General features: G+C 38.1%; 3 protein-coding genes across 10 annotated transcripts; 1 reads left to right on the top strand and 2 right to left on the bottom strand.

The window, feature by feature from the left end:
• Positions 1 to 162: 162 nt before the first annotated feature.
• LOC109194520 (C-type lectin domain family 4 member M) lies at positions 163 to 6021 on the top strand. 2 transcript variants are annotated; one of them, XM_019359691.2, is made up of 6 exons: positions 163 to 392; positions 1042 to 1143; positions 1217 to 2284; positions 2925 to 3061; positions 4720 to 4820; positions 4975 to 6021. In XM_019359691.2, the coding sequence occupies exons 1-6, from the start codon at positions 248 to 250 to the stop codon at positions 5114 to 5116; spliced, it is 1695 nt and encodes a 564-aa protein (XP_019215236.1). In that variant the 5' UTR covers positions 163 to 247; the 3' UTR covers positions 5117 to 6021. The 2 variants fall into 2 exon arrangements, with proteins under 2 accessions (XP_019215236.1, XP_019215237.1); XM_019359692.2 differs by lacking the exon at positions 1042 to 1143 and having other exon boundaries at positions 164 to 392.
• Positions 6022 to 11884: 5863 nt separating this feature from the next.
• Positions 11885 to 17624, bottom strand: LOC109202407 (E3 ubiquitin-protein ligase TRIM39-like). Of its 3 annotated transcripts, XM_025907833.1 has the most exons (4): positions 17579 to 17624; positions 16406 to 16538; positions 15799 to 15999; positions 11885 to 14064 (listed from the first exon to the last, which is right to left on the bottom strand). In XM_025907833.1, the coding sequence occupies exons 3-4, from the start codon at positions 15901 to 15903 to the stop codon at positions 12412 to 12414; spliced, it is 1758 nt and encodes a 585-aa protein (XP_025763618.1). In that variant the 5' UTR covers positions 15904 to 15999; positions 16406 to 16538; positions 17579 to 17624; the 3' UTR covers positions 11885 to 12411. The 3 variants fall into 3 exon arrangements, with proteins under 3 accessions (XP_025763618.1, XP_025763616.1, XP_019215241.1); XM_025907831.1 differs by lacking the exon at positions 17579 to 17624 and having other exon boundaries at positions 16406 to 17494; XM_019359696.2 differs by lacking the exon at positions 17579 to 17624 and having other exon boundaries at positions 15391 to 15999; positions 16406 to 17493.
• A 255-nt stretch (positions 17625 to 17879) lies between these two features.
• Positions 17880 to 24740, bottom strand: LOC109202406 (E3 ubiquitin-protein ligase TRIM39-like). 5 transcript variants are annotated; one of them, XM_019359695.2, is made up of 4 exons: positions 23995 to 24740; positions 20715 to 20921; positions 19016 to 20618; positions 17880 to 18075 (listed from the first exon to the last, which is right to left on the bottom strand). In XM_019359695.2, exons 2-4 carry the CDS (start codon positions 20724 to 20726, stop codon positions 18029 to 18031), a joined length of 1662 nt encoding a protein of 553 aa, XP_019215240.1. In that variant the 5' UTR covers positions 20727 to 20921; positions 23995 to 24740; the 3' UTR covers positions 17880 to 18028. The 5 variants fall into 5 exon arrangements, with proteins under 5 accessions (XP_019215240.1, XP_025763620.1, XP_025763621.1 ...); XM_025907835.1 differs by lacking the exon at positions 17880 to 18075 and adding an exon at positions 22213 to 22313 and having other exon boundaries at positions 18478 to 20618; positions 23995 to 24739; XM_025907836.1 differs by lacking the exons at positions 17880 to 18075; positions 23995 to 24740 and adding an exon at positions 22213 to 23073 and having other exon boundaries at positions 18478 to 20618; positions 20715 to 20839; positions 20878 to 20921.
• Positions 24741 to 26444: the final 1704 nt, after the last annotated feature.

Genomic DNA, 26444 nt, shown 5'->3' on the forward strand with positions numbered 1-26444 from the left:
GTAGTAACTGTTGTCTGTGTATTCAAAAGCAAAGACAAATGCAGTCATAACCCAACCACAGTCCTGAGGTGTGTCAGGATTCAGGGAAATGAAAGCAGCATGACAATTTCATTCCTCTAGCTCTCAGTTTCCTGTTAAATAAAGAATTGCTTGTGCCAGTGGATTTTTACACAGTTCACATGCTCACAAAATGCAGATTGCCTCAGATATATAAGGACCCAACTGAACCAGCAATACAAATAAAATCATGGATCAAGCCTATATGGGCATGGAGGACGTATCAGGTAGCAACGTAAAGTTGAGAAGGCTGGTAGAAACTTCAGAAGACAATTCTATCGATGATGAAGTGAGTCAAACTGTGCAATGTGAAACGACTGGACTTGGACTCCCAGGTAATAAACAAAAACAAGTAAACATATTAGATTTAGATACTACATTGATATGTTGATGAATTATTGTGCACAAATAAAACAAAAAGTAAAACTAATACCAGGCAGATGTAGGGTCCGGTTTGCTGCAAAGTTACTGTAGTTTTGGATGTTTTGTTTTTACTTTTAAAGATTTATATTTTAAGGTATTTTTTTTATCTTTATTTGATTGTGCTGAAATGAATAGTTGACAGGTGGCCCTTAGCCCATAACTTTGATTAAATTTTAATTTTTGTTTTCAATTCAGGACAGGCTCAAACACATGTGTGTGATTATTTCAACTCAGTTTTTATAGTTTAATAAACCAAAAAACTTTGGTTTTTATTAGTTTCAGTGTTAGTTTTAATTTATACTGTGGTCTGTGGTTGTTGGATTCTAAGTTCAAAAGAGAAAATGATACAATAAAACACTGTGTGACAATCACAGTATTTGTGTCACAGCCATAATCACCCAGAAACAAGTTTGCTTCTTTCTGGTCAGATGTTGATTTCAAGAGCAGAAGTTCACAAATTACTTTGTAGAGAAAATAGTACTTTCTGTTACGATAAACTATATAAGGATATAAATATTCTTCACCTTTAGACATGTAACAAATATTAACTTCTACCTTCAGGTTCTGAATTTGTAAAGAAGAGTTACTGCAGGGCTGCTGTGATTCTTCTGGGTCTGCTGTGTCTTTTCCTCCTGATTGGACTCATAATTGTGTTTTTTCTCTGTGAGTACAAGAAATATGTAATTTAAAAACCTCACAAGCAATGTTTTTTATTTGATATTGGCATGTCCTACAGTCTCCCAAGGCAAATCTCCTGGTGAAATGGACACAGTGTTGCTACACAGGCTTTACAACAACGTGACCTGCGAGAGAAACCAGTTACTGACCAGTTACAACAACCTGAAAACTGAAAAGGACCAATTACTGACCAGTTACAACAACCTGACAACCGAACGAGAACAGTTACTGACCAGTTACAACAACCTGAAAACTGAAAAGGACCAATTGCTGACCAGTTACAACAACCTGACAACCGAACGAGAACAGTTACTGACCAGTTACAACAACCTGAAAACTGAAAAGGACCAATTGCTGACCAGTTACAACAACCTGACAACCGAACGAGAACAGTTACTGACCAGTTACAACAACCTGAAAACTGAAAAGGACCAATTGCTGACCAGTTACAACAACCTGACAACCGAACGAGAACAGTTACTGACCAGTTACAACAACCTGAAAACTGAAAAGGACCAATTACTGACCAGTTACAACAACCTGACAACCGAACGAGAACAGTTACTGACCAGTTACAACAACCGGAAAACTGAAAAGGACCAATTACTGACCAGTTACAACAACCTGACAACAGAACGAGAACAGTTACTGACCAGTTACAACAACCTGAAAACTGAAAAGAACCAATTACTGACCAGTTACAACAACCTGACAACCGAACGAGAACAGTTACTGACCAGTTACAACAACCTGAAAACTGAAAAGGACCAATTGCTGACCAGTTACAACAACCTGACAACCGAACGAGAACAGTTACTGACCAGTTACAACAACCTGAAAACTGAAAAGGACCAATTGCTGACCAGTTACAACAACCTGACAACCGAACGAGAACAGTTACTGACCAGTTACAACAACCTGAAAACTGAAAAGGACCAATTGCTGACCAGTTACAACAACTTGAAAACCGAACGAGAACAGTTACTGACCAGTTACAACAACTTGAAAACTGAAAAGAACCAATTGCTGACCAGTTACAACAACAAAGTTAAAGAGAGAGACCAGCTCCAGACAAGATTTGAAGACATGACCAAAAATAGAGACAATCTTCAGAGAAAGCTTCAAGGTAACTATTTGTTTCCATTTTATCTCGTACAGAAATTTTTGCCTCTACATTTGAAGTTAACACTCAAGTACATGACAGTGTTGTTGTTGTTTTTTTCTCATTTAATGCATTATTGAAACACAGCGTTAACGATACTGGTTAAAACTTGATAAGTGAAATTCAGTATCCCTTCCACCATATTAACATCTGGACAGTTCCATACTATTGAAAAAGAAAGCCTCAGTGAAACCTAGAATTAAATGTAAATTGAGCTTAATGTGAATATATGAATATTTCATACGTTAAAAGTCTATTTAGATATAGTTCATACTGGTGCTTTAATCCATGTAGACAAGAAAAAAAAAATTATCTTCATTTTTATCTTCAACTTCAACCAGTATGTCTCAGCTGTTTTTTATTTCCATATTTAGTTGTGAAAGACACCGAACCAATGACAGAAATTTTAATACCGCAGTTTCAGTTCACAGTGTGTGTTATGCTAGAAATTACTAAAGCACCATGAAACCTTCTGAGAAGTGGACTTTGGACAAAACCTCGAGTCTCTCCTTATTTTCAATGTTCAGTAACAGTTGCTGACTCAGGCAAAATCAGTTGATAAAATATATATTTCTTACACACTCCTTGTGTTTTTCTTAAACAGATTGTCGAGAAAACTGGGTGGCCTTCAGTAATAGTTTGTATCTAGTGTCTTCGGTGAGGAAATCCTGGGAAGAAAGCAGACAAGACTGTCTTCAAAAAGGTGCAGACCTGATGATTATCAAAAGCCGAGAACAACAGGTGTGTGTGTGTGTTCAAACATAATAAAATGTATTATGTTCAGAATAAAACATTGAATGAAACTAGAAAAAGTTGCATTTCCTGCGAAAATGCAGTGTGAATGCCGTGTAGTGGAATCTGAAAACAGCAGAAGAAGGAGAACAACCTGCTGAAAACACTGTGTAGAAGCTAAACTCTTTGCTGAAAACTGTTGTATTTCAAAAGGTACACTAAGCAGTGTTAAGAAAGCAGCTTACATGCAAGCAGGGAAGATGGGCAGCAACTGCACTGCAAAAACAGCTATACTTGAAACAAGCCAAATATTCTTAAATCTGACAAAATTTTCTTGTTTTGAGCAAAAAAATCTGCCAATGGGGTAAGCAAAAGTTGCTTGACTAGAATTCTTAAAACTAGCAAATTAACCTAACTGCCATATGCCTTTTAACTAGACAAAATTGTCTAAAATGTATGCTTAATTCAAGAAAATGTGACTTATTATAAGTAAAAGACACTTTGATATTTAGAAAATCTGTACCTAAAATGAGTATTATGCTTTCTTGAACAAGCTGTTTTCAAGAATTATTTGCTTACTTTAAGATTCTACACCTTAATTTAGATTTTTCACATAAAAAAAAAACACCTTACTATAGGACAAATTTTCTTAAATCTGAATTGTTTCTTTCTTGATTGAGCTAACTATAAGAATTATGTTTCGAGTCTGAGAACAATAATCAGCCAAAATTCCTGAGAATAAGACACCATCTCTTCAAAAAGCTACTAAAAATAAGGGAATTTATCTTAAATTAAGACAGCAAAAGCACTCTTAGTTTTTGCGCTTTATTGGGTCAGTAGAATCATGTCTAAAATTATACATTTCAGCAGGGTGTAACATGGCCAAGTGCTCTTAACATGAATAATAACAGTATAACATGGCTGGTATCAAAAATAAATTTTGCTGAAGCTTAAAACAATCACTATTGCAAATACTATATTACATAACATTTTAGAAGAACAAGTTTAACGACCACACAAACAAACATGTGTTTTACATTTGAACAACTTTTCTAGAGAAAAAAAAGAAAAGAAAAACAACCTCACTGACTAACACTGAGACTGATAAACAAGGCAGATGGAGTCTGTCATCTGAGAGACTCACTCAATGAATGACTTCCACTCACCAAGAGCCTTCCTGTAAGAGGGGGTTGAATCTCGGTCATGGATGGAGTCTTTGAGTATTTCAGTTTGCAAGACAGACAGCAGCGTGGAAATGCACTTTGGATATGTGAGGTGGAGGGCATAGTAATATGCCATCAGATAGAGCATGTAGGATTCGAACCTTTGCCACCGGATGTCACAGCGGCTGCTCATCCCACTAAGCCAAACCAATTCTGGTGTCAAACAAAGATATGATGAGAGAAAAACTGTACACTGTGCAGAAGAAGCTAAATTGTGCTGAAAAGAGGTGAAAATGCTGAATGTTCAGCAAAAAAGAGATAAGGAGCCTGAAAATTGTGCTGAAAAGAGGTGAAAAAGCTGAAAATTATACTGAAAGAGGTGAATCAGCAGAATTTTTTGCTGAAAACAGGTAAAGAATGCCTCACGGCATTCACACAATCAGAGAATGCACTGACACATCACTTTATGTTCTGTATATTTATACTTACTTGTCTTTCAACTAGAATTTTGCTAACCAGTTCAAGAAGTCTTTGTGGATTGGACTGACTGACTCTGAGACAGACGGGACATGGAAATGGGTGGATGGGACTCGCATGACCACAAGGTTGAAATAAAAATTAAATTCCTCTCTTGTCCATAAAGTCTTCTTATGTCATCAAGTACATTAACTAACTTAATTTAATTCATATCATGTTACTAAAAATAAAAGACTGACTGATCTGTTGAGTTTAACCCGTATAATTGTATCTGTATTTCAGCTACTGGAAAAGTGGGGAACCAAATGGTGGCAGAATTGAAAACTGTGGAGAAATAAGATTTTACAACTCAGAAAACAGCTGGAATGATGCACCATGTTCCATTGAAAAATTCTGGATATGTGAGAAGAGAGTTTCTCCATAAATTAACATCCATGCCCAACAAATAGTGCAGAACACAGAGCCATGAGATGAACTCCCGAAATGAACCTGAACAGAAAACAGTGGACACTTAGGCTATGTCCACACATACACGGGTATTTTTGAAAACGCAGCTTTTTCTATGCGTTTGGGCCTTTTGTCCACTGAAAACTGAGATTTTTAAAAACTCCTGCCAGGGTGGAGATTATCGAAAACTCAGTTTTTGCATTTACATGTGGACGAGCAAAATGGAGATTTAGCCACGCAACGTCAAAGGTGTGCGCCTTTTTTAACGTCAGATCTGCAGTTTTTACACGCTTACATAAACACACGCCGTTACTTTCCCTCCATTTAGAAAAACAGAGGCGTCAGAGTGAACTTCGGATGTGGCTTTTACATTCAACACAGACGCTCTCACAACCTAAGTATAATATTGAGGAATAATTCCACCTCACTGTCTGTCCACACATAGGACTCATTTCTCCTTCTATGCACCATCTTTGTTTACGCTTTCCCTCCCAAGGTTCTAGACTTCTGATTGGCCAACATTTCTACACAGGTAGGATTATATCACGGAGATATTTTACAAAAATGCACGCGTGGATGAGATTTTTTTTTAAAAAACGAAAACGGAAAATCTCCACTTACAAAAATACCCGTGTACGTGTGGACATAGTCTTAGATGGAAACAAGTTTAAAGGGTTTTTGCTTTGCTTTCTAAGTCAAGAATGTCTTTTGTTACTATATCCACGATCTTTGACAATTTTAAGACCCGTTAGATTAAAAAACTTGCTCAACAATCCCATGCTCAAAAATTCTCATCTTATAGAAAAATATTCTGTTATCATAAACTTTCCATCTGTATTTACAATTTAATCATTAAAATGTTGACAATTTGGACTTGTTTTACTCCACCTGACTCATTTATTAAGGAAAGACTGAACATTTTGGAAGAAATCCTCTCAGTGTGCTGTGCAAAAATGCAAAACTCAACCCAAGTTTTTGCTCTCATGTATTTATTTCTAATACTGTTCATCCTAGTCCTAGTGAAAATCTTAACATATACAGCTCTGCCTCCCATGTTTTTGTTAGTGCAAAAACCATAACCTAAACCATACATCACAGTAGGCCTGCTGCCATCTTGTAAACCTTCCCTTTCACGCTTCCTGCTATCCATCTGTCCCAAATCCCACCTGACACTAATCTCCACTCACTCTGAATTGTTAAACCCAGGTATTTAAACTCATCTACCTTTATGACCTCTACTCTTTCTATCTATCTATCTATTTTATTTTATTCTAATTTTTGCTTCATAACTTTTGCACTGTCCACTTCCTGCTGTGACAAAACAAATTTCCCACGTGTGGGACTAATAAAGGTTATCTTATCTTATCTTATCTTATCTTATCTTATCCTCACTCATTCTGTCTTACTTTCATTCCTCTTCTCTCTAGAGCATGGCTCCACCTCTCAATAGTCTCTTCCACCTGGTCCTGCTCTCACTACAGATAAGTGTCGTCTGCAAACATCATAGTTCACAGAGACTTCTGCCTGACCTCATTTGTCAACTTGTCCATCACAACCGCAAACAAGAAGGGGCTCAGAGTAGATCTCTGATGTCCTCCACGCCCACCTTTAACCCATCTGTCACTCCCATTCTACTCCTCACGACTATCTCACTGACCTCAGGCATGTCCCACATTACCCTTTGTTCTTCTCTGCCACTTCTGACTTCGTGCAATACCACAGCTCCTCTAATGTTTTTTCTAAATTCATAAAAAACGCAGTGCACCTCTTCTGACTTTCTCTATACTGAGAGAAGCACTCTCACAGCAAACATCAGCCTGTAGTGCTTTTTCTTGGCATAAAGCCATACTCCTGCTCACCAATCATCACGTTGCTGCTTAACCTAGCTTAAAGATGGTATGGTTCATCAACCTTATCCCTATTTTTTTCTTTTTTCTTGCAAGTACCCAACAATCAATAAATGCATCCAAGTATATAAGTTTACTGAATATTATTATTCAGTAAACTTATATACATCAGTGATAAACACAGTTGAGACAATTAAAGCAGTAGTGTTAGTCATCTGATTTATCTGCACTGGTTTTATTTTGGATCAAAGTGAGAGTCATTGGAATACAAAATGTTATTTGCAGTCACAGTGGGGTTTTTTTACTCTTCACGCATAGTTGTGGAGCAGACAGTAGACGGCATGAGTGAAAAACTATTTAATCATTTTGATAGCAGCATGCTAGGTTACCATAATGATAATAAAAGCTGAGCTACAGTGGTTTCTGATTGCGTCCAAGCTGCAGTAATACCACTTATTGTGACATGTAGGAGGAAAGAAAGTTAATCATAGTGAATAGTAAATGAAAGCTTTTGACTGTACTTCAGCCAAAGTTTAAAATAAAATAATTTAACATTGAAAATACGGAAAGAGAATTTTTTCCAGGATAACAATTTTGTAAAAACAAAAATTGTGCATACAGGAAGCTTAAACTAAAGCATTAACTTCGGGATTAATGCTGGGTTTTCAGTAGTACTCTGGTTTTACTGATCATTCTTCATAGTACAGGCTACAGCTGGAACTTGTTTGTATTGAGTTTTAATAGTTTAAATAGCAGTTTCCTGTTTAATAGAAAACCACTTGTGTTAGTGGATATTCGGAACTACAACTTGCAAATTCAGAAACTCACAAAATGCTGTTCACTTCAGATATCTGAACACCCAACTGAGTTAACAATGCAGATTCAAATCATGGATCAAGGCTGTACAAGCACAGAGGAAATATCAGGTGGTCAGAAAAAATGTGGTAAACACTGAGAAGTTCAGAAGAGTAAAATAATACATGTAATGACTGGGACCCACACACTGTTATTGTGACCACTTTTCCGGTATGTTTATTGCAGTTGCACACATATTGTTAGAGAGTTATCTCTAGGATGCCAGTGCGATAGCTTCCTCAGGACAAGGAGTCCGGTCAGAGAGTGGGGCACAGAGAGTGCTTTCCAGATATACTTTAATGAGCATTAACTGATTGAACAGCAGGCCAATAGTACAGCAATTGGCATACTCAGTGAGAGTATGGGGGTGCGTAAGTAAGTAAGTAAAATTTTATTTATATGGCACATTTCTAGATAGAGATCACAAAGTGCTTTACAAGATATAACAGATTAAAAAGACAAAATACAAACAAAGTTAGCAAAAAGCAATTTTAAAAAGATGTGTTTTCAGCTGTTTTTTAAAAGTAATCAATGAATCAGCGGATCGTAAGTCCACGCATACGTGTGTGGTTCTAAATAACAAGAAAACAGGGAGGATACCAATCATTGCTTTTCAGATTGGAAATTACAACATAAAATCTCACAGTGCCACAGGCAGAGAGCAGGAATGTCTGCATATCCATCCTATAAATTTTGGAATTGACTCTTAGAGCTAGAGAGGTTCTGACTCACTTTTGAGCAGGAACGCACACGGCTAGAAATCACTACTCCCCCGCACTCATGGAAAAAATGTGCTTAGTGCTCCTCGGACTCTTAGCTGGACTGTCGTAAAAGCATGTGACACCATCAGCAAACAGTGAGAACATAGTGAAAACCTATGGATGCATAAGGAAATTACCACTAAAATTATAACAATGAACCTGAAATACAAGGAGACCTTCTGACACATATAGTTCTACACTTCTGCACCCCCGTCCACCAACTTTCCAGTCAGCTTCCAGCACACACAGACTCACAATATAAAGGAAAAGTCTCATCAGGACAATCACCATCACCTGTCCCTCCAACCTCCCTGGCAACGCCCCCTTGAGCTTACTGCAATACCCCTCCCCTGCAGCTGATCCAGGGACCACACCTCCGCCACAATACAATACAAACACTTTGTGACTCACAGTTTTTGTGTCACAGCCACAGTCACCATAGTCCATTCTTGTCATTCAGTAAAAAGACTAGATGTTGCAATCCCGGACAATGCATTGCTTTAATGGAGAAAATCTTGGGGGATGGCTGTTATGAGGAAAAGCAGCCCAGAAACTTTACCAGCGGCACACATCGTTGTGTGCCTCAACTTTCGTTCTTTTACCCAGGCTAATCTGCCATTTTTCCTTGGTTAGGTTTTGGGATTAGAGATCTGATCTAAATTATCATATTAAGATTTGGGACAAACCTGTGGTTTTCAGCCACAGCGGCTATTGTACTGGATTCTTCTGTGACCTCCTGGATAGGGTTCTCTATTTGTGGGAAATGTCTCTCACCACAGTTTGAGGGTGTCCCAAAGCTTTTGAAATTGCGTTGTAGCCCTTTTCCAGACTGAATGACTTTTTTTCTCATCTATTCTTGAGTTTCTTTAGATTGTGGCATGACACAGTTCATACTAGTACTTTAACCTGAATAGGCAAGAAACAACCTTTTGAGGTTTAACTGACTTCTCAGCTACAACTGAGATAATTCATGATGTCTCAGCTTTTCTTTAATTCTACATTTAGGATAAATGCAGAAATGTTAATACAGCAGTTTCAGTTCACGGTGGGTTATGCTAGAAATGACTGATCCTTCAAAGTAATAAGTGGACAAAAGTTCACAAAAGTTATTGTAGTGCAAGCTCAATTTAATTATTCGGTAAACTGCAGTTTTGTGGAGCAATCGTGGCAACCAGTTTGACTGAGGAATGCAGCTCAGATTTTGGGAAGTACCCCTCATATTTCTTTAAAACTAGAAAGAGGTCATTAATCAGCTTATGTAGCTAATCTAAAGCATGATTAAAACACTGCATAGCAAATAAAAATGTGTTGCACTCAGAGTCAGCTGTCCCAGTGAGTGGTGAGTTCATTGCACTTTTGCACCCAGAAAAAATGTCTCTCCTGTTTGTTTATTTATTTGACTCCACAATATGTCAGATATTAAACAACTTTTACAATTGTGGCTTTACTTTTTCGGTGGGAGTGGGATAGCAAAGTGGCTTTAGCCAAATTTGCCACCCACCCTTGGCAAATTTTCACCCTGCCCATTGTGATACAACCCTTTAAAGTTCACCCAAAAAGCATTTGTTCAACTTTTCTCCTTTGAGTACTGAGAAAGAAGATGACCATCCAGGGAACTAATACTTGCTCCTGTTATGCATCACAGTCATTAAAGCAGTGAAATCTGCTATTGAAACTACGATATCTGCTCATGATGTTTGCCAGGAAGAATAAATGCATGATTTTAGATTCAAAAACTGAGACTTATAGTTTTGGTTTATTAATTTACTTAAAAAAAAAATCATTAAATGTGTTCTTTTTCTGCCTTAAAAAGTGTGGGGGAGTTAAAAAATGAAAAATTCTGGATAGTCTTTGTTTCTTACAGTATGAAGGTTAAAACTGTCGTACAAACAACAAACAAATCCTCTGATTTTGAAAAGGTCCAGTGGCAACCTCAGATTTGACTGATTTTACAGGGAGCGGCACAAAGCTGTTCAAGTAACTTGCCTAAAAACTGTAATTTGTCACAATTTAGCTTTTGAGCCAATGAACAAGTGTAAAATAGAAAGGTATTCTAACAGCATGTTCAAATGGTTGTTTCCTAGTTTTTCATGACAGTGACAGTAAATATCTACTGTACCACTTTCATTTTATGAAGCCCTACTCTACTCTCAGATTTATTAGTTTTATATTCTACTGTCTAAAGCAAAAGAACATTTACTGTTACAATAACAGTAAATGTATGAAGAGATAAATGTGTTTAAAATTTTTGCACTTTGGATATTTTTGACAAATATTGATTCTACCTCCAAATTCAAAATTTGTAAAGACTCAATTAATTATTTTTTAAAAGCTTTCTGGGTTGTGTTGGTTTCTGCTCAGAGGAATGCAGCTTTCCCCAAAAAGTTTGAGCTACACCTTATTAAAAGTGTTTGTATTTGAGCTGCTCATTTGTTAGAATAGCAATCAGTTTTAATTTCTAATTCATTTTGTTGTTTTTCAATTGAAATGGTATCCATCATTGAATAATAAAATAATCCACCCTGTCTAAAAGAAAGTATCAAAACCTGGGTGTTAAAGAAGTGATGTTATGAGTCGCCATCTTGTGGTTGGTTTGATTTGTGATTAGATGTTTAATGTCAGGAAAATGGGTGCATGATGATTGAACAGATTGTTGCATTTACTTACTTGCTGTGTGATAAAATTACTGAGGAAAAGTTCTGAAGGAAAGAGGAGAAGTAAGTGTCTTCTCTGGAAGAGGAATTTCTTTATCACCTTGTCCATAATTAATGGGGTTTTTTTTTTTTAATTATGTTTGCAAATATTATGTCTCCAGATTCTTGAACTACTGAATGAGTTTGAGTGGTGAACTAACAATAATTAGAGTCTCTAACTAGTAAACTCTGCTGAATGGCACTGTGATAAAAAATTATGGATGAAAGATGGGAGTTGCTGATAATGTGGATAGTTTAATTTTTAAATACCTCGTAAGAATACAATAAAGACTTTCATTTATAAACATTGGCAGTCCTCCCTGTTTACCACTAAATGGTTGAGAGAATATTTTGTCATACTTGCAGATCTTTTGCTTTTTGTGGATTTGTGGTGCAAACACAATTTATTTATCCTTTATGAGTGAATAACATCATCACAGGCATGACCAAAAGAAAAAAACAAGGAAAAAAACACATTGTCATTTTTTTCAAGTAAGAGTCTGTTATTTTAAATGTGCCTTTTTGTATTTGATTGTTCTACATTTATTTGAAATATATCAGTTAAGGAGCGAATGTCCACAATTTAGACTTCAAATGCAGGAAATTTTATTAAAGCAATTTAGCGAGAGCAAAGCAAAACCAAAATCAAATAGTAAAAATCACAAAACTGTAATCAGCCTACTTCAGCTATACTGAGCTAGTTAACCTTCTCTGAGCTAATGTTGATTTTGTTCTTGTCTTTTGTGAGGAGAGGTTGGAGAAAGGATGAGCATGTCTGGATCCAAAGATGCACTTATCCCAGTGTTCCTAGTTGATGATAATTACTCAGGGAAGCAGCACATAATCCAATTTTTCATTTGTATATTGATAAAATGTATTCTTATATTTATCTTTTAATAAGGAATAAAAATGTTTTGTTATTAGAAAAGAAATTAAAAGACTATTTTGACTCAGTCAAAATCAGCATCACTCAAACGTTAAGCTCAATTTACGATGAATACGACATAATAACACAAAGAAATCAATCAGAATCAGAGAAGAAAAGAAGACCAAATCAATCAGTGTCACCAACGAATGTGTTCTTAACACAAACCGCTTACATGTCAAATCATTTTTCTACTCAGTGTGATTAATGGGAGTGATGAGGAGAGGTGCAGAGTTTTTACCATTGTCGTTATTACAGGGATTGAAGTATGGGTAGAGTTTCTCAGTGAAGGAGCAGCCAGTAAAGGAGTAGATAAGAGCTGCTGCATCTACATCATAAAAGGAAACCACACCCTCCTCATAATCTACAAACACTCCCACTTTATCAGGAGCAGACGGACGACAGATACAGACATCATGATCATCGAGAGCTTTGTACTCATTTCCATTTCTCAGCACTACAGTCCAGAATCCGTCCTCGGGACTAAGAGTCATTATTGTCTTCCTGTTGATCGACTCTCTGGCCACTCCCAATTCCCAGTCAGTCTTTCCTTTAACTTGAGCCTCATAGTAAAATCTGCCTGAAGAGAAACTCTGCTTTCCTAAAACACAAACACAGTAAGAAAATCTCTCTGGGCTGTCTGGAAGATTTTGCTTTTCATCTCCATGATTCACTTGTTTTCCATCATCAGACAAGATGAGCTCAGGATGTGCTGTATCAGGATCAAGACTCACATCCACAGCATACTGCTGGACCCTCCTCAGCTCAGCCTCAAACAGCTTCCTCATTTCCATCCTGAGTGTCTCCTCCAGCTGAGCCACAACCCTTATCACAGTCCCCTCATATGTTGGTGGAAGGACGATGACCTCTGTGCAGTCCTTGGCAGGTGGAACAGCTTTCAGAGATGAGAAGCTTTGAATAAAGTGGAGGTGGTCTTCAGACCATATTAGATTCTTCACCTCAGAGCTCCTCTTCTTCAGCTCTGAGATTTCCTCTTCCAGCTCCTTGATGAGACCTTCAGCCTGTTTCTCTGTTGTTTCCTGTTTGTCTTCTATCTCCTTTATGACCTTCTTCAGGTCTTTCTCAATAAACTCCTTCAGAACAGTGAAGATCTGAACACCTTCTGTTTTCTCTTTGTCTGCAGCATCTTTACTCATCTTCACTGACTCATTGATCTCCTGAATCTTCTGTCGTCTCTTCTCGATCATTTCCTGAATTTCATCATCCATCTTCCTCAGCTCTGTCTTCTTTTCTTCGGATTCTTCTCTCAGAGGAACAAACTCATGAGTCTTGTGGTCTAAAACAGAGCAAAGCATGCAAACACTTGTCTGATCGGTTTTACAGAACAGCTCCAGATGTTTATCGTGCTTCGTACACATCCTGCCTTCCAGGTTCTCCACAGGCTCAATCAGCTGATGTCTTTTCAGACCTTTGATTGTCAGGTGAGGTTCTAGGTGAGTCTCACAGTAGGAGGTCAGACACACCAGGCAGGACTTCAGGGCCCTCAGTCTGGTTCCAGTGCAGACGTCACAGGGAACTTCTCCTGGTTTGGCAGCTTGTTGCTCTGAGCTGCTCCTCTTGGCTTTCTGTTGAGTTTCGTCTCTGAACTGAGCAACCACCTCAGAGAACAAAGTGTTAACCTTCAACAGAGGTCTACAGTAGAAAGCCTCTTTGCACATGGGGCACTGACAAGGAACATTTCTATCCCAGTGCTGAGTGATACACTTCTTACAGAAGTTGTGTCCACATGGTGTGGTGACTGGATCAGCGAACACATCCAGACAGATGGAGCACAGAAACTGATCTTCAGATCGCAGTTTACTGGCAGCAAACATGTCTGCACTCTGGGAACAAAAGTCAAAGCATGATAAGTTAAAGTCTAAAGATTTTCTGTGAGTGGTTTAGAACTGTCGAAGTAGGACCATGACAGTAATTTCAGATGAGACAAAGGACTTGAAAATATCTTTAAGGTATAACGCCTAACTTATGTTGCATGGAGTCCAAAAATCACAGAATCACATCAAATAATTTAAGAGTAGAGTAATCCACTCAGAGACATCACCTGCACACTCACTTTATGTTTCTACATGAAGAGCTTAGTTACAAAGTGCTGCTGTTCACTACAATCTCCTGACTGGAGGACTCACCCCGAGCTAGTTTTAAGATTTTTAGAACTGTGTTATATCAATCAGGTCTAAGAAGTTAATCCCAGGACTTCATGTTTATGTTTATATATTTGTCATGTTATCCTGCACTGTTTCAGATGAGAGTGTGACTATGTTTGGTTTCATAACCACTTCTTTAATTCTAGTCATAGTTTAGTTCATGGAAAATCATTCATCATCTCTCTTCAGCCTTTTTTTCCAGTAAAATATCTTTAATATATTTATAAAGCCATGCATATTCTTTTTTTTACTTCACACTTCCTGGTTCTTAAGTAAGTGGGGGTGAACTGGAATTTGGCACTCTTAAAGTTTCAAGATTTTTGCAGCAACTTTTAACACTCATAACTTCATATGGATAGAGGAGGAGACTGAAGCTTGGCATTTTCAGCATTGAAAAAATTACATTCAAATGAATTCTACACTGGTGTCATGATTTTTCTATAGCATACTTTGAGGATCAGTATCATGGGATATCAGGATATTAATAAATTGCACCAGTTTAATGTTGGTGACGCAGATGAACAGAAACAAGTATCGGTACCCTGTATTTTCGATGTGTTTTCTGATAATTCACTGGAGGAAACTTAAAAAAGGGAATTCTGGCTACATTTTCAAGGTTTATATCACCATGTGGTCTAGGTGGTTGCTCAGCGTTTAAGGAAAACACTTTCTCAGCATCTTTTCAACAGCAAATGTTGTAAAATCCAAACTATGCAATATAATTCCAAAAACATAAAAATCAGGTCTGCTTGTCAAATGCAAACAAAACACTATGCATCACGTGTAAACTGACAGAAAAAAGTATCACTTTAAGAGAAAAATTAGCTGATTTTGAATTTGAATTCAACAACATTTCTGAGACTTAAAAAAAGAAGGAGAAACATTCATGAGAGTTAAGTTTAATTTAAAATAGATAATTAAAACAAACCACTGTAAAAAATGTACAATTTTAGCACTTACAGTATAAGTGAAGTTTTGAGATCATGTGGCTCGTTCTGTACTCACCAGTATTTGAGTCACTTGCTTAGAAAGAAAAGATGAACTCTGTTTGATTTTGAGACACAAATGCAGATCTTTCGTTTGTAGTACTGCTATTACTCACACTAACATTAAGTTTCATTTCAAGAATTTGACGTTGAATTTCCTATTATTTCTCCAACTCTTCCTGCAGGTGTTTGTTAAGGTTTTGGTTCCTCTTTCAGGTCCACAGATGATTATAAAGTGCTAGAAAAATGAAGGTAACACTCGATCACAGCAGTATAAGAGAAACTCAGTTAAATTCATAATCTTTCAGGCCTATTGAGGAGATACTAAGCCTGTTACACAAGAAGAGATGGGCAAGGATGAGTGTATAAACCCAGCAGTACCAAACTGTCAGAAAAAGACTCTGTGAGGGTGGCATGAGGGACTGACGTCCTTTAGTGGGTCCTGTGCAGAGCCGTGCAGCTTGATTGACATTTGCTTGTGAACACTAGAACCAGCAGGTTGTCCAATGGTGTGCCTGTTGTCTTCACACATGAAAGGAGGGTCACACTGAGGACATGCAACAGAAAGTCTGGAGCTTCAACGTCTTCCACCATGATCAGTTTGACAGTATGCTGAGTAGGCAGTTCCCTGGTGATGAAAGCACTGATGAGAGAGGATGCTGCAATTTGCATCAATGGAAAATAAATTTGACAGTCGTCTGCATAATAATGGAAGCAAATATTATTTTTCTGTAAAATTATTCCAAGTAGTAACAGGTACAAATAGAAAAGGACAGGTCCAAGAATAGAGCCTTGTGTAATCCCGCCAGAGGAGGGCAGCAGAGGTGTAGGTAAAGGTTCTATCAGAAAGGTGGGTCCTAAACTATTGGAGAGCTGAGCCAGTGATGCCCACCCACTGCTCCACCCTGGACACGCGGATCTCAAGGAACACAGCGTTAAAAGGCAGCTGTTCAGTCCAAAAGCACAAGTAGCACACAGTCACCAGAATCTATTGCTAAAATATATAACATTAAAAAAGCCATAATAAAACATACTGATTGCTTTGGTGAGTTTTTAGTCCTGGCTGGAACACTTCCAGAATTGCACATTCACCCAGGAAGGACTTCGGTTGGGTAAAGGCAATTTTTTGTAGGAGTTTAGACAAGAAAGGTAGCCTGGAGACAGGCCCTGAAACAAAACAGAATGGTCAAGGCCAGTTTTTGTCAGCAAGAATTGCCCAAAAAAAAATTTACAAAAGGTCAGTGTACTGTTAATAACGGCAAGAATAAAAGGACCAAGGGTAGGAAAAACCTTCTTAAGGAGTCGAGGAGGAATAACATCAAAGGGGAATCCTGATGGGTTTATACTGGAAATGAACTGTTCTAATAAGGAGAGACAGGCTCAAAGTGGTCAACAAAAGCCAAACAGGGTGTTGAGATGGATGGATGAAATGAGGGCCCTAGTGCTTACAACTTTCTCCAAAAAAGTGAAGACATTTGTCACAAACTAAACTGGAAGCTTCCAGTCCTTCATTCCTCCATATGAACAGTTTCATGAACAATAAGAACAGAATTTTTAACTTTGATTGTTTACAGTTTCGGTTAATGCTACTTGAGTTATTCTGACATGTCAGTGTGAAATGAAAGGTGTAAAAGTCCAGCTCCAAATTTGATTGGTGCAGTTTCTCTTTGTAAACATCACAGTGCCTATCTTTTCCTCCCTTTGTGTTTAACTCTCTGTTGCAGACATTTTCATTGCTACATATCTAAAAATGACTCAACATTATCTAATAGTTCCTTTTCAGTAGATTTAATGATATTATTTATTATTAGGTCGAAAAGGAAAAACACTTTTGTTTTGTACTATGTTTCATGTAGTGTGTTACCACAATACTGTACTTTTTATAGTATTAGCTTTTATATGCTCAACCTCTTACTAACACCGCCAATGAACACCTGCTGTAAAGTTACAGCAGTGCAAACTGCACTACATTAACAGTGGAATTTGCAAGCATTCATTTCTTGATTGTTATGATTTAATGTTGTCAGTGTTTTGTTTTATGTCATGTTTAAGGATTTGTTCTCGGTTGTATCGCACGTTTAGTTTAGTTCAGGTTCCATGTGTCTGTCTGTCTGTCTCTCAGTGTCAGGTCTGCGTTTTATTGTAGTGTTCTCGTTTCCTGTTTTATCGTGAAGGTCTGCGTCTCATGTGAGTGTGTTAAGTTTTACCTCTGTCTCGTCTGGTTGATTATTCCCAGCTGTGTTCCCCACCTGTGTGTAATCTCCCTGTGTTTCTCTGTGTGTATTTAAGTCGCGTCCTCTGTCTTTGTAGTTTGGCTGGTCCGTCTGTGTATCCACCATGTCTCATCCGTGTGTTTCCCTGCTGCCCAACCGTCATCTGTTTTCTGCTCGCTGTTATTCGTGTTCAGGTTTGTGTTTCTGTTCAGGGTCAGTAGTTTAGTTTTCCCAGTATAGTTTAGTTCTCCGTTTACCATTTTGTCCATCTCTTTTGTTGCGCTTGCCTTAGCGGCACCAGCCATTTTTAGCCAACCTGGTTGTCCATTTTAAGATAAAACCTCTTCTCACCCACAATCTGGTATTCATCTTCTTTTATGTTGCGGCTATGAGCCGGGTCGTAACATGATGCAGAAAATGTTGAAATTGTTCTTATGGGTCATTTCATAACAGGTCATCAAATACCTCCATCCCGACCATCACAGATTCCCCTAAATAAAATAGGGGAAATATATTATTCCTAATAGATATTACACAAAAGTTCAGGTCACCTGTGTCATAATTTTTCTTAAAAACAGTATTTCAAGGGACATGAGAAAAGTTATGTGTTATAAAAATCATTTTTATAATATATGTGATATATAGAGTATAAGATTTTATATGATATACAATACATTTTTTTGATGCATCAATGCTGCTATTTATCTGAGTGCAAAGAAAGTAACAACCATTGACTGTTGTCTCTGACTGGGGTTAAAGTTTTATCCTGTTAATGTAAAGAAAGTTTGTCTATCATTATTAAATCTTTTATTTAAATAAATAATCTCATTGAGATCAAGCCCTCTTTTTCAAGAGAGACCTGTGTACAAAATGAATATATATATATATATATATATATATTACATACACACACACACACAGACAGGCACATAATATCAACGACATGTTATACATGATGATTGAGAAAACATGTCTTATGGTGGAGACAGCATTCAAACACATCATTGTTGACGACATAATTACAGATTGTCAAAGCCAGATTCTTGGATGAAGGCACTTATTGGCTGGTCTCGCCTCTGAAATGAATACTCTTTCTGCAGTAAACATACATACAACTTAAAAACTGTTCCGCAACTAAGAACTGACACATTTATCAGAAGCTGTCATTAACCAAAAAGTTTTTTAATAAATATGAATAACACAGCTTTAAAGTTTCAGAATCCAACATTTGATTATATTGAATGTAATCAAATATGTGTATGTACACATTTAAAGATATGCTTTTTGTTTCTCTTCAAGAACATTTCCTAAATGTTTTTGTGCTCACTTGGTTTAATTGACACTAGACCGCTTTCAAATAAAATGCAATAACTTTTCCAGTCTAGTTAATGCGATTGATAGGAGTGATCAGGAGAGGTGCAGAGTTTTTACCATTATCATTATTGCAGGGATTGAAGCATGGGTAGAGTTTCTCAGTGAAGGAGCAGCCAGTAAAGGAGTAGATAAAAGCTGCTGCATCCACATCATAAAAGGAGACCAGACGCTCCTCATAATCCACAAACACTCCCACTTTATCAGGAGCAGACGCCAGAGAGAGAACGGCTGCTGGGCCAGTACATGCTGTGTACTCGTTGTTGTTCCTCAGCCATAGAGCCCAGAAACCATCCTGAGGCTTTACTGAGTTTCCTCCCTTCCTGTTCACTGACTCTCTGGCCACTCCTAAAATCCAGTCAGTCTTTCCTTTAACCTGAACCTCAAAGTAAAATCTACCTGAAGAGAAACCCTGCCTTCCTAAAACATTTGCAAAAACTGTGAATCTCTTTGGGTTGTCTGAAAGACTCTGATTCACATTGCCAAAATTCACTTGTTTTCCATCATCAGACAAGATGAGCTCAGGATGTGCTGTATCAGGATCAAGACTCACATCCACAGCATACTGCTGGACCCTCCTCAGCTCAGCCTTAGCAAGCAGCTTCTTAAAGTGTTTTTTGAGTGTCTCCTCCAGCTGAGCCACAGCTCTCATCACAGTCCCCTCATATGTTGGTGGAAGGACGATGACCTCTGTCCAGTCCTTGGTAGGTGGAACAGCTTTCAGAGATGAGAAGCTTTGAATAAAGTGGAGGTGGTCTTCAGAGCGTGAGGCCTGCTTCAGCTCAGAGCTCCTCTTCTTCAGCTCTGAGATTTCCTCTTCCAGCTCCTTGATGAGACCTTCAGCCTGTTTCTCTGTTGTTTCCTGTTTGTCTTCTATCTCCTTTATGACCTTCTTCAGGCCTTTCTCAATAAACTCCTTCAGAACAGTGAAGTTCTGAACACCTTCTGTTTTCTGTTTGTCTGCAGCATCTTTACTCATCTTCACTGACTCATTGATCTCCTGAATCTTCTGTCGTCTCTTCTCGATCATTTCCTGAATTTCATCATCCATCTTCCTCAGCTCTGTCTTCTTTTCTTCAGATTCTTCTCTCAGAGGAACAAACTCATGAGTCTTGTGGTCTAAAACAGAGCAGAGCGTGCAGACACATGTCTGATCAGTCTTACAGAACAGCTCCAGATGTTTATCGTGCTTTGTACACATCCTGCCTTCCAGGTTCTCCACAGGCTCAATCAGCTGATGTCTTTTCAGACCTTTGATTGTCAGATGAGGTTCTAGGTGAGTCTCACAGTAGGAGGTCAGACACACCAGGCAGGACTTCAGGGCCCTCAGTCTGGTTCCAGTGCAGTAGTCACAGGGAACTTCTCCTGGTTTGGCAGCTTGTTGCTCTGAGTTGCTGTTTGCATTCTGTTGAGTTTCATCTCTGAACTGAGCAACCACCTCAGAGAACAAATGGTTTATCTCCAGTTCAGGTCGTCTCTTGAACAGTTTGTTACACAGGGGACACTTGCACCTCACATTAATGTCCCAGTTCTGGGTGATGCAGTTTTTGCAGAAGTTATGTCCACATGGTGTGGTGACTGGATCAGTGAACACATCCAGGCAGATGGAGCACAAAAACTGATCTTCAGGTCGCAGATTACTGGCAGCAAACATGTCTGCACTCTACAAAACAAAAGTAAACATTTTAGGGACAAAATGTGTTTTTTACAGATGTCTGTCTTTGATTCAAGGTGTTTAAGAAGAATATTTGGGAATTACCTTGTCACTCATTTGCAGAAGCTCACAGGTAATGGGACAATTAGGTAACAAGCTGTTTCATAGCCAGATGAGGTCGGTTCCATCGTGATTTCATCATAAATGAAGTTGCTTCATACTGTTGATTTTTTTTTTTATAGCTTTTCATTTTTCACTTTAAAATATGAGGCCCAAAGAGATGTCAGTGCAAGTGAGGAATCCATCATTAAGCTGAAAAAACAAACAAACAAAAAAACCCAAATTAAATCAAAGTACTAGAAAAAACTTCAGGAGTAGGCAAATCAAAAATCTGGTACTTTCACTGAGCAGCTCAGCAACACCAAAAGGCCCGAAAAACTTGAGGATAACTACAGTGCACGATGATGAAATGATTTCTTTTGTTTAAAAGAAAAAACAAACTTCACATCTAACCAAATCAAAAATATCATAGATGAGATATCACTGTCAAAATCTGCAATCAAGAGATGCTTTCATGAATTTAAACACAGAGGATTTACAAAATTGCACACACATAATTATGCAAAAAACATTAAAAAGTAAGTTTTAATGTCTAGACCTAGACCAAATCTAGACCAAAACACTAAATTTTGCTCTACAAGGGCCTGATATCCACTTTAAATGACATTATACTGCCTCTGTTTTATCAAAATTTAAAACGAATATCCTCATATGTGGCTCTCATTTTTCTTAGAAACAAAAATCAGTTAAAAAAAAAACAAAAAAACCCCCACAAATCTGGTGATTCTTTGTTTTTACATTCATCGGGTCCCAATATGCCCAAATATCAAAGAGAAATTAAAAATGCATGCCATGGAAGAGTTCGGGTCGTAGGAGGTTAAGCTTGAAACCACTGATCACACAAAAGAAAGAACAAGCCAGAGCAGACCAAACCACACCTTGGTGGAGGCAGTGTAATGGCAAGGGCATGTAAGGCTACCAGTGCAACTGGGTCACTTGTCTTAATTTATGATTTGACTGCTGTTAGCAAAATGCTGCAAAATGGACGGGATAAATTCATCATCATTATAATTGCTGTTAATAATAATAATAATAATACATTTTATTTGAAAGCGCCTTTCAAAACACTCAAGGTCGCTGTACACAGTAGAGTAAAAAGCAACATAAAAGCAAAGAGCAACATAAAAGCAACGAGTTTACACAATCATAAAACATAAACAAATTTAAAATAGCCGAATGGAGAGGTTATGTGGGATAAGCTATTTTGAACAAGTGGGTTTTGAGTTGGGACTTAAAGAGAGAGAAGGTAGAGATATTTCTTAAATCAGGAGGTAGGAAATTCCAGAGTCGAGGAGCAGAGCAGCTGAAAGCCCTGCTTCCCATGGTGACAAGACGGGGGGAGGGGACGGAGAGTGAAAGGGAAGAAGAAGATCTGAGACAACGAGATGGGGCGGTGATGTTAACCAGATCAGAGAGATATGAAGGAGAGAGATGATGAATAGCTTTAAATGCGTACAAAAGTATTTTGAAATTGATACGATACTTGACCGGGAGCCAGTGAAGCTGCTGCAGAACAGGAGTGATGTGGTGGATAGAAGGGGTCCTGGTGATGATACGGGCAGCAGAATTCTGGATGCGTTGAAGCTTATGGATGGATTTTTGAGTAAGACCAAAAAGAAGTGAATTACAATAATCAATCCGGGAAGTAACAAGGCTATGGACAAGAATGGCAGTGGCATGTGAGGTGAGAAAAGGACGGAGACGATTAATGTCGCGCAATTGAAAATATGCAGACCGAGTGACATTATTAATGTGTGAATTGAAAGATAGAGTACTGTCAAGGATGACACCCAAACTTTTCACAGAGGAAGAAATGGAGACCGGTGAGTTATTGATAGTAATAGAGAAACTGTTGGTTCTGGATAATGTTGATTTAGTGCCTACTAAGAGGAGCTCGGATTTATTACTATTGAGTTTAAGAAAATTAGAAGAGAACCATGAATTTAGTTCAGCTAAGCAGAGGGTGAGGGAGGATGGGGGAAGAGCAGAATCAGGTTTAGTGGACAGATAAAGCTGGGTGTCATCGGCATAACAGTGGAAATGGATATTGTATTTACGGAAAATATGTCCAAGCGGTAGAAGGTAGATAATGAAAAGAAGGGGCCCCAGGACAGATCCCTGGGGCTGTTGTTGTTGTTATATAAAGTTTAATGCAGGGATCTTAAACTTACGGCCCACGTTACTCCTACCACGTATATTGACATGAAGAAATATAATGTAATTTGGCCCTTGAAGTTACTTTTTTGTTTGTTGTTGAGTGCAATGTTAAAATAAGTTCTTTAAAAAGGAACAAATATTTTTGCATTAACTGTTAAAAACCTGTATACAAATGTATACTTCTATTTAAGTTTTATTTATTTTTATTTAATATGAAGGCAATATGTTAGTTTAGTCAGAGAGTTATTTGTATTGAAAATTGTAAAAGAAAATGTTTTCACTAGCAGTCAAAAGCTAATATGTACACTTATGTCTGCATTTTTATTTCATGCACAAACAAAATTATAGCAGAAGTGCTCCCACGTGTCTGGCCAGAAAGAGAGTAACAATTTGTTTATTTGGTAGTTCAATGAAAAGTTTCAGTTAGTTAAGAGTGAGAAAGAAAAAAAAAGATTTGCACGTTTAAAGTTTTGTCTCGTTATACAATATTTGAAATATACATATATATATATATATATATATATACATACACACACACACACACACACACACACACACACATATATATATATATATATATATATATATATATATATATATTTGTGGGTATTTGATCATTAAAGTGGCCCTCCAATGAGATGACAGTGCAGGCAGTGGCCCACAGAGGTGTTAAGTTTAACACCTCTGGTTTAAAGAAAGCACAAGTCAAAAGAAACTGTGCAGACTTTTGTGTGGTAATCATTCCACGTCAGAGCAGCGCTCCGTTTTTACAACGAATTCGAAACGAATTCGAAACGACGTTTAGTTTTGCTTTTGTTTTGTTTGTTTGTTTTTCGGGAATATTCCACATTTAACTTTGGTGATTTTCAGTCTTATTTTGCTCAACATAGCCTGCGACAGACTGGTGACCAGTCCAGGGTGTACTCTATGATAGCTCGGATAGGCTGCAGCCCCCCGGGGACCCTGACAAGCATAAGCAGAAGGGAATGGACGGACCTTTCTTAACATCAGTCTCCAGTTGAACTAATCTGACATTTCACGTGAAGTATAACATTAAGAGAGAAACAGTTGCCTGTTAAACACAGCAAATCTGATCAGCTGCACTCACCTGCATTCCAGTTTGTTGTTGAGAAAAAAAACCCAATTCTCCTCTTGATCTTCTTTAGATACGAAGATTTGCGTGACTGCAGCTCTGATTTTACTTTCACTAACTTCCACTTTCATTTCTTCTTCTTCTTCTGTATAGGATTTATTGGCGGTTGGCAAACAGCAAAATGGTGCATTACCTTTCCTCTCTTCCTCCCATTGCTTTTGCCACCTTTCCTTCATTTTGTATGGTATTCTACTCTTGAGCTCCGTCCTACTCACACTAATAACCATATCTACCATCGGTCTCCTTGTTGCGACTTTTGCTGTCCTATCTGCCATTTCATTTCCTTTAACTCCATGATGCGCTGGTACCCATAAGAATGTGACCATAAGCCCCATCATAATAATTCTGAATAGTGTTTGCTGGATCTCTATCAGAATGTCAGGTCTGCAGTCTGAGTGACTGTCTTGCAGACTGGCCAGTGATGAGCTCGAGTCTGAACATATCACAGATCTTAGTGGTTTTGTTTCTTCAATCCACTGGACAGCTAACAATATTGAAACCATTTCACCTGTGTACACTGATAAATCGTCACTGATCCTTTTCCCTACCTTGATATTAAATTCAGGAACTATAAATGCTATCCCACTTTGGTTGGCTGTATTCTTTGATGCATCTGTGTAGATTTTGACATAACTATAATACCACTTTCATTTCAGCCATTTGACGTTGAATCCTCCGCCGCTTCGGGTTTGTCAGCGGGTGTAGAATTTCTTCTTCCTGCTTCAGGCGGGTTTGACACGTGGAAGGCGTTTTGCTGCCCTCCTCAGGTGCTTCGAAGAATTTCAAAAAACGTGAGGAGAAATCCTATAGTCTATAGTACGTCGCAAAAAGTTGAATAAAGAAGTTCCATCCATCCATCCATCCATCCATTCGCTTCTCCTTTCCAGGGTCGCGGGGGGTGCTGGAGCCTATCCCAGCTGTCATAGGGCGAGAGGCGGGGTACACCCTGGACAGGTCGCCAGTCTGTTGCAGGGCCAACACACAGGGACAGACAACCATTCACACCTAGTGACAATTCCAATTATCCAATTAACCTATCCCCACAAGCTGCATGTCTTTGGACGGTGGGAGGAAGCCGGAGTACCCGGAGGGAACCCACGCAAACACGGGGAGAACATGCAAACTCCATACAGAAAGACCCTGGCCTGATGGTGGAATTGAACTCAGGACCTTCTTGCTGTGCGGCAACAGTGCTAACCACCATGCCACCGTGCTGCCCAGTAAAGAAGTTATGGTTTCCAAATGGTCCAAGCTGAGCTATTATGATGCTTACAGTTTTCTCATAGCTCAATTCTACACTGTAAACCCGAATGTTCAAAGTAATTAAATAGATTAAGTAGTGTATACTCAAAGTCTTTAAAAAGTTCTGTTAACTTAAATATGTCAAGTTCCTGTAACATGTTCTTCTTTTTGAGTAAATGAAACTAATAATTTTTGATTGAATTGAACTATTTCTATATTAAGTAAGCATCACTTAAAATCATAACTTAAGCACAACGTAACACAGTTAAGTTAGGACATATAAGAATGGTGAAGTCCTGTTATTTTTGTTGTTTCAAGTAGGTAGGATTTAATAATAAACTTAATTTATGTAGCACATGCTAAAATACAATAAAATCTCAAAGTGTTTCACCAAATAAGTAAAATCAAATTGTCTTAAATGCATTAGTGGAAGAAAAAATGTATTTATTTTAATATTCATTGTCTTATCAATGTATCCTATATATATTTTTTTTAATTTTTTCCGTAAGTGTTGAGCAGCTGCAGGAATCAATTTTTATTCCGAGTTAATCTCTGATTCACCCTCCGAAGCGGAAGGCGGCGCTAATGAGCATTATACACTGATCGTTTACCGCTATTTTGAAAAAAATACGAAACACAGAAGAAGTAAAGGTATATGGGCGGGAAACAGCACCAAAGAGGCAACACGGACGACTGGAGAAAGTTGGACCTAACGGCAGCAACTAGCATCACTGGACTTACAGTAAGTTTTCAATGTTGATATTAGTTTATTGTTAAAATACGAATATTTAGTTGTATTTTGGGTGTGTGTCGAAAAGAATAGCAGAAATGTCGGGTCCGTGTTTTTTATGTGCTTTGCTGCTCTCCCCGAAGGAAACTTTGCGCTTGCAGAGCTAGCATTAAGTTGTTGTAATGAGGGTCGCAGGCTGTTTAAAAAGTTAGATACTCCTTGTTCTAGAGGTGGCGCCCGATCGCCTAGTCTGAAACAAAGTGTTTTAATCTCTCTAAATTTTGAAACCCCCTCTCATGACTCAGAATAGTTGGGTCCAAACAAGCCCGTTGTCCCTGCAGTTACACAGCGGAGATACCTGTCTGCAGTGAGAGTGCTTTCAAGCCGTTTTCTTGTTTGAAACGCTATATTTTAAACTATATGTGCGAATAAG

This window comes from Oreochromis niloticus, linkage group LG6 (genome assembly GCF_001858045.2).
Source record: "Oreochromis niloticus isolate F11D_XX linkage group LG6, O_niloticus_UMD_NMBU, whole genome shotgun sequence".
NCBI classification, from domain to species: domain Eukaryota; kingdom Metazoa; phylum Chordata; class Actinopteri; order Cichliformes; family Cichlidae; genus Oreochromis; species Oreochromis niloticus.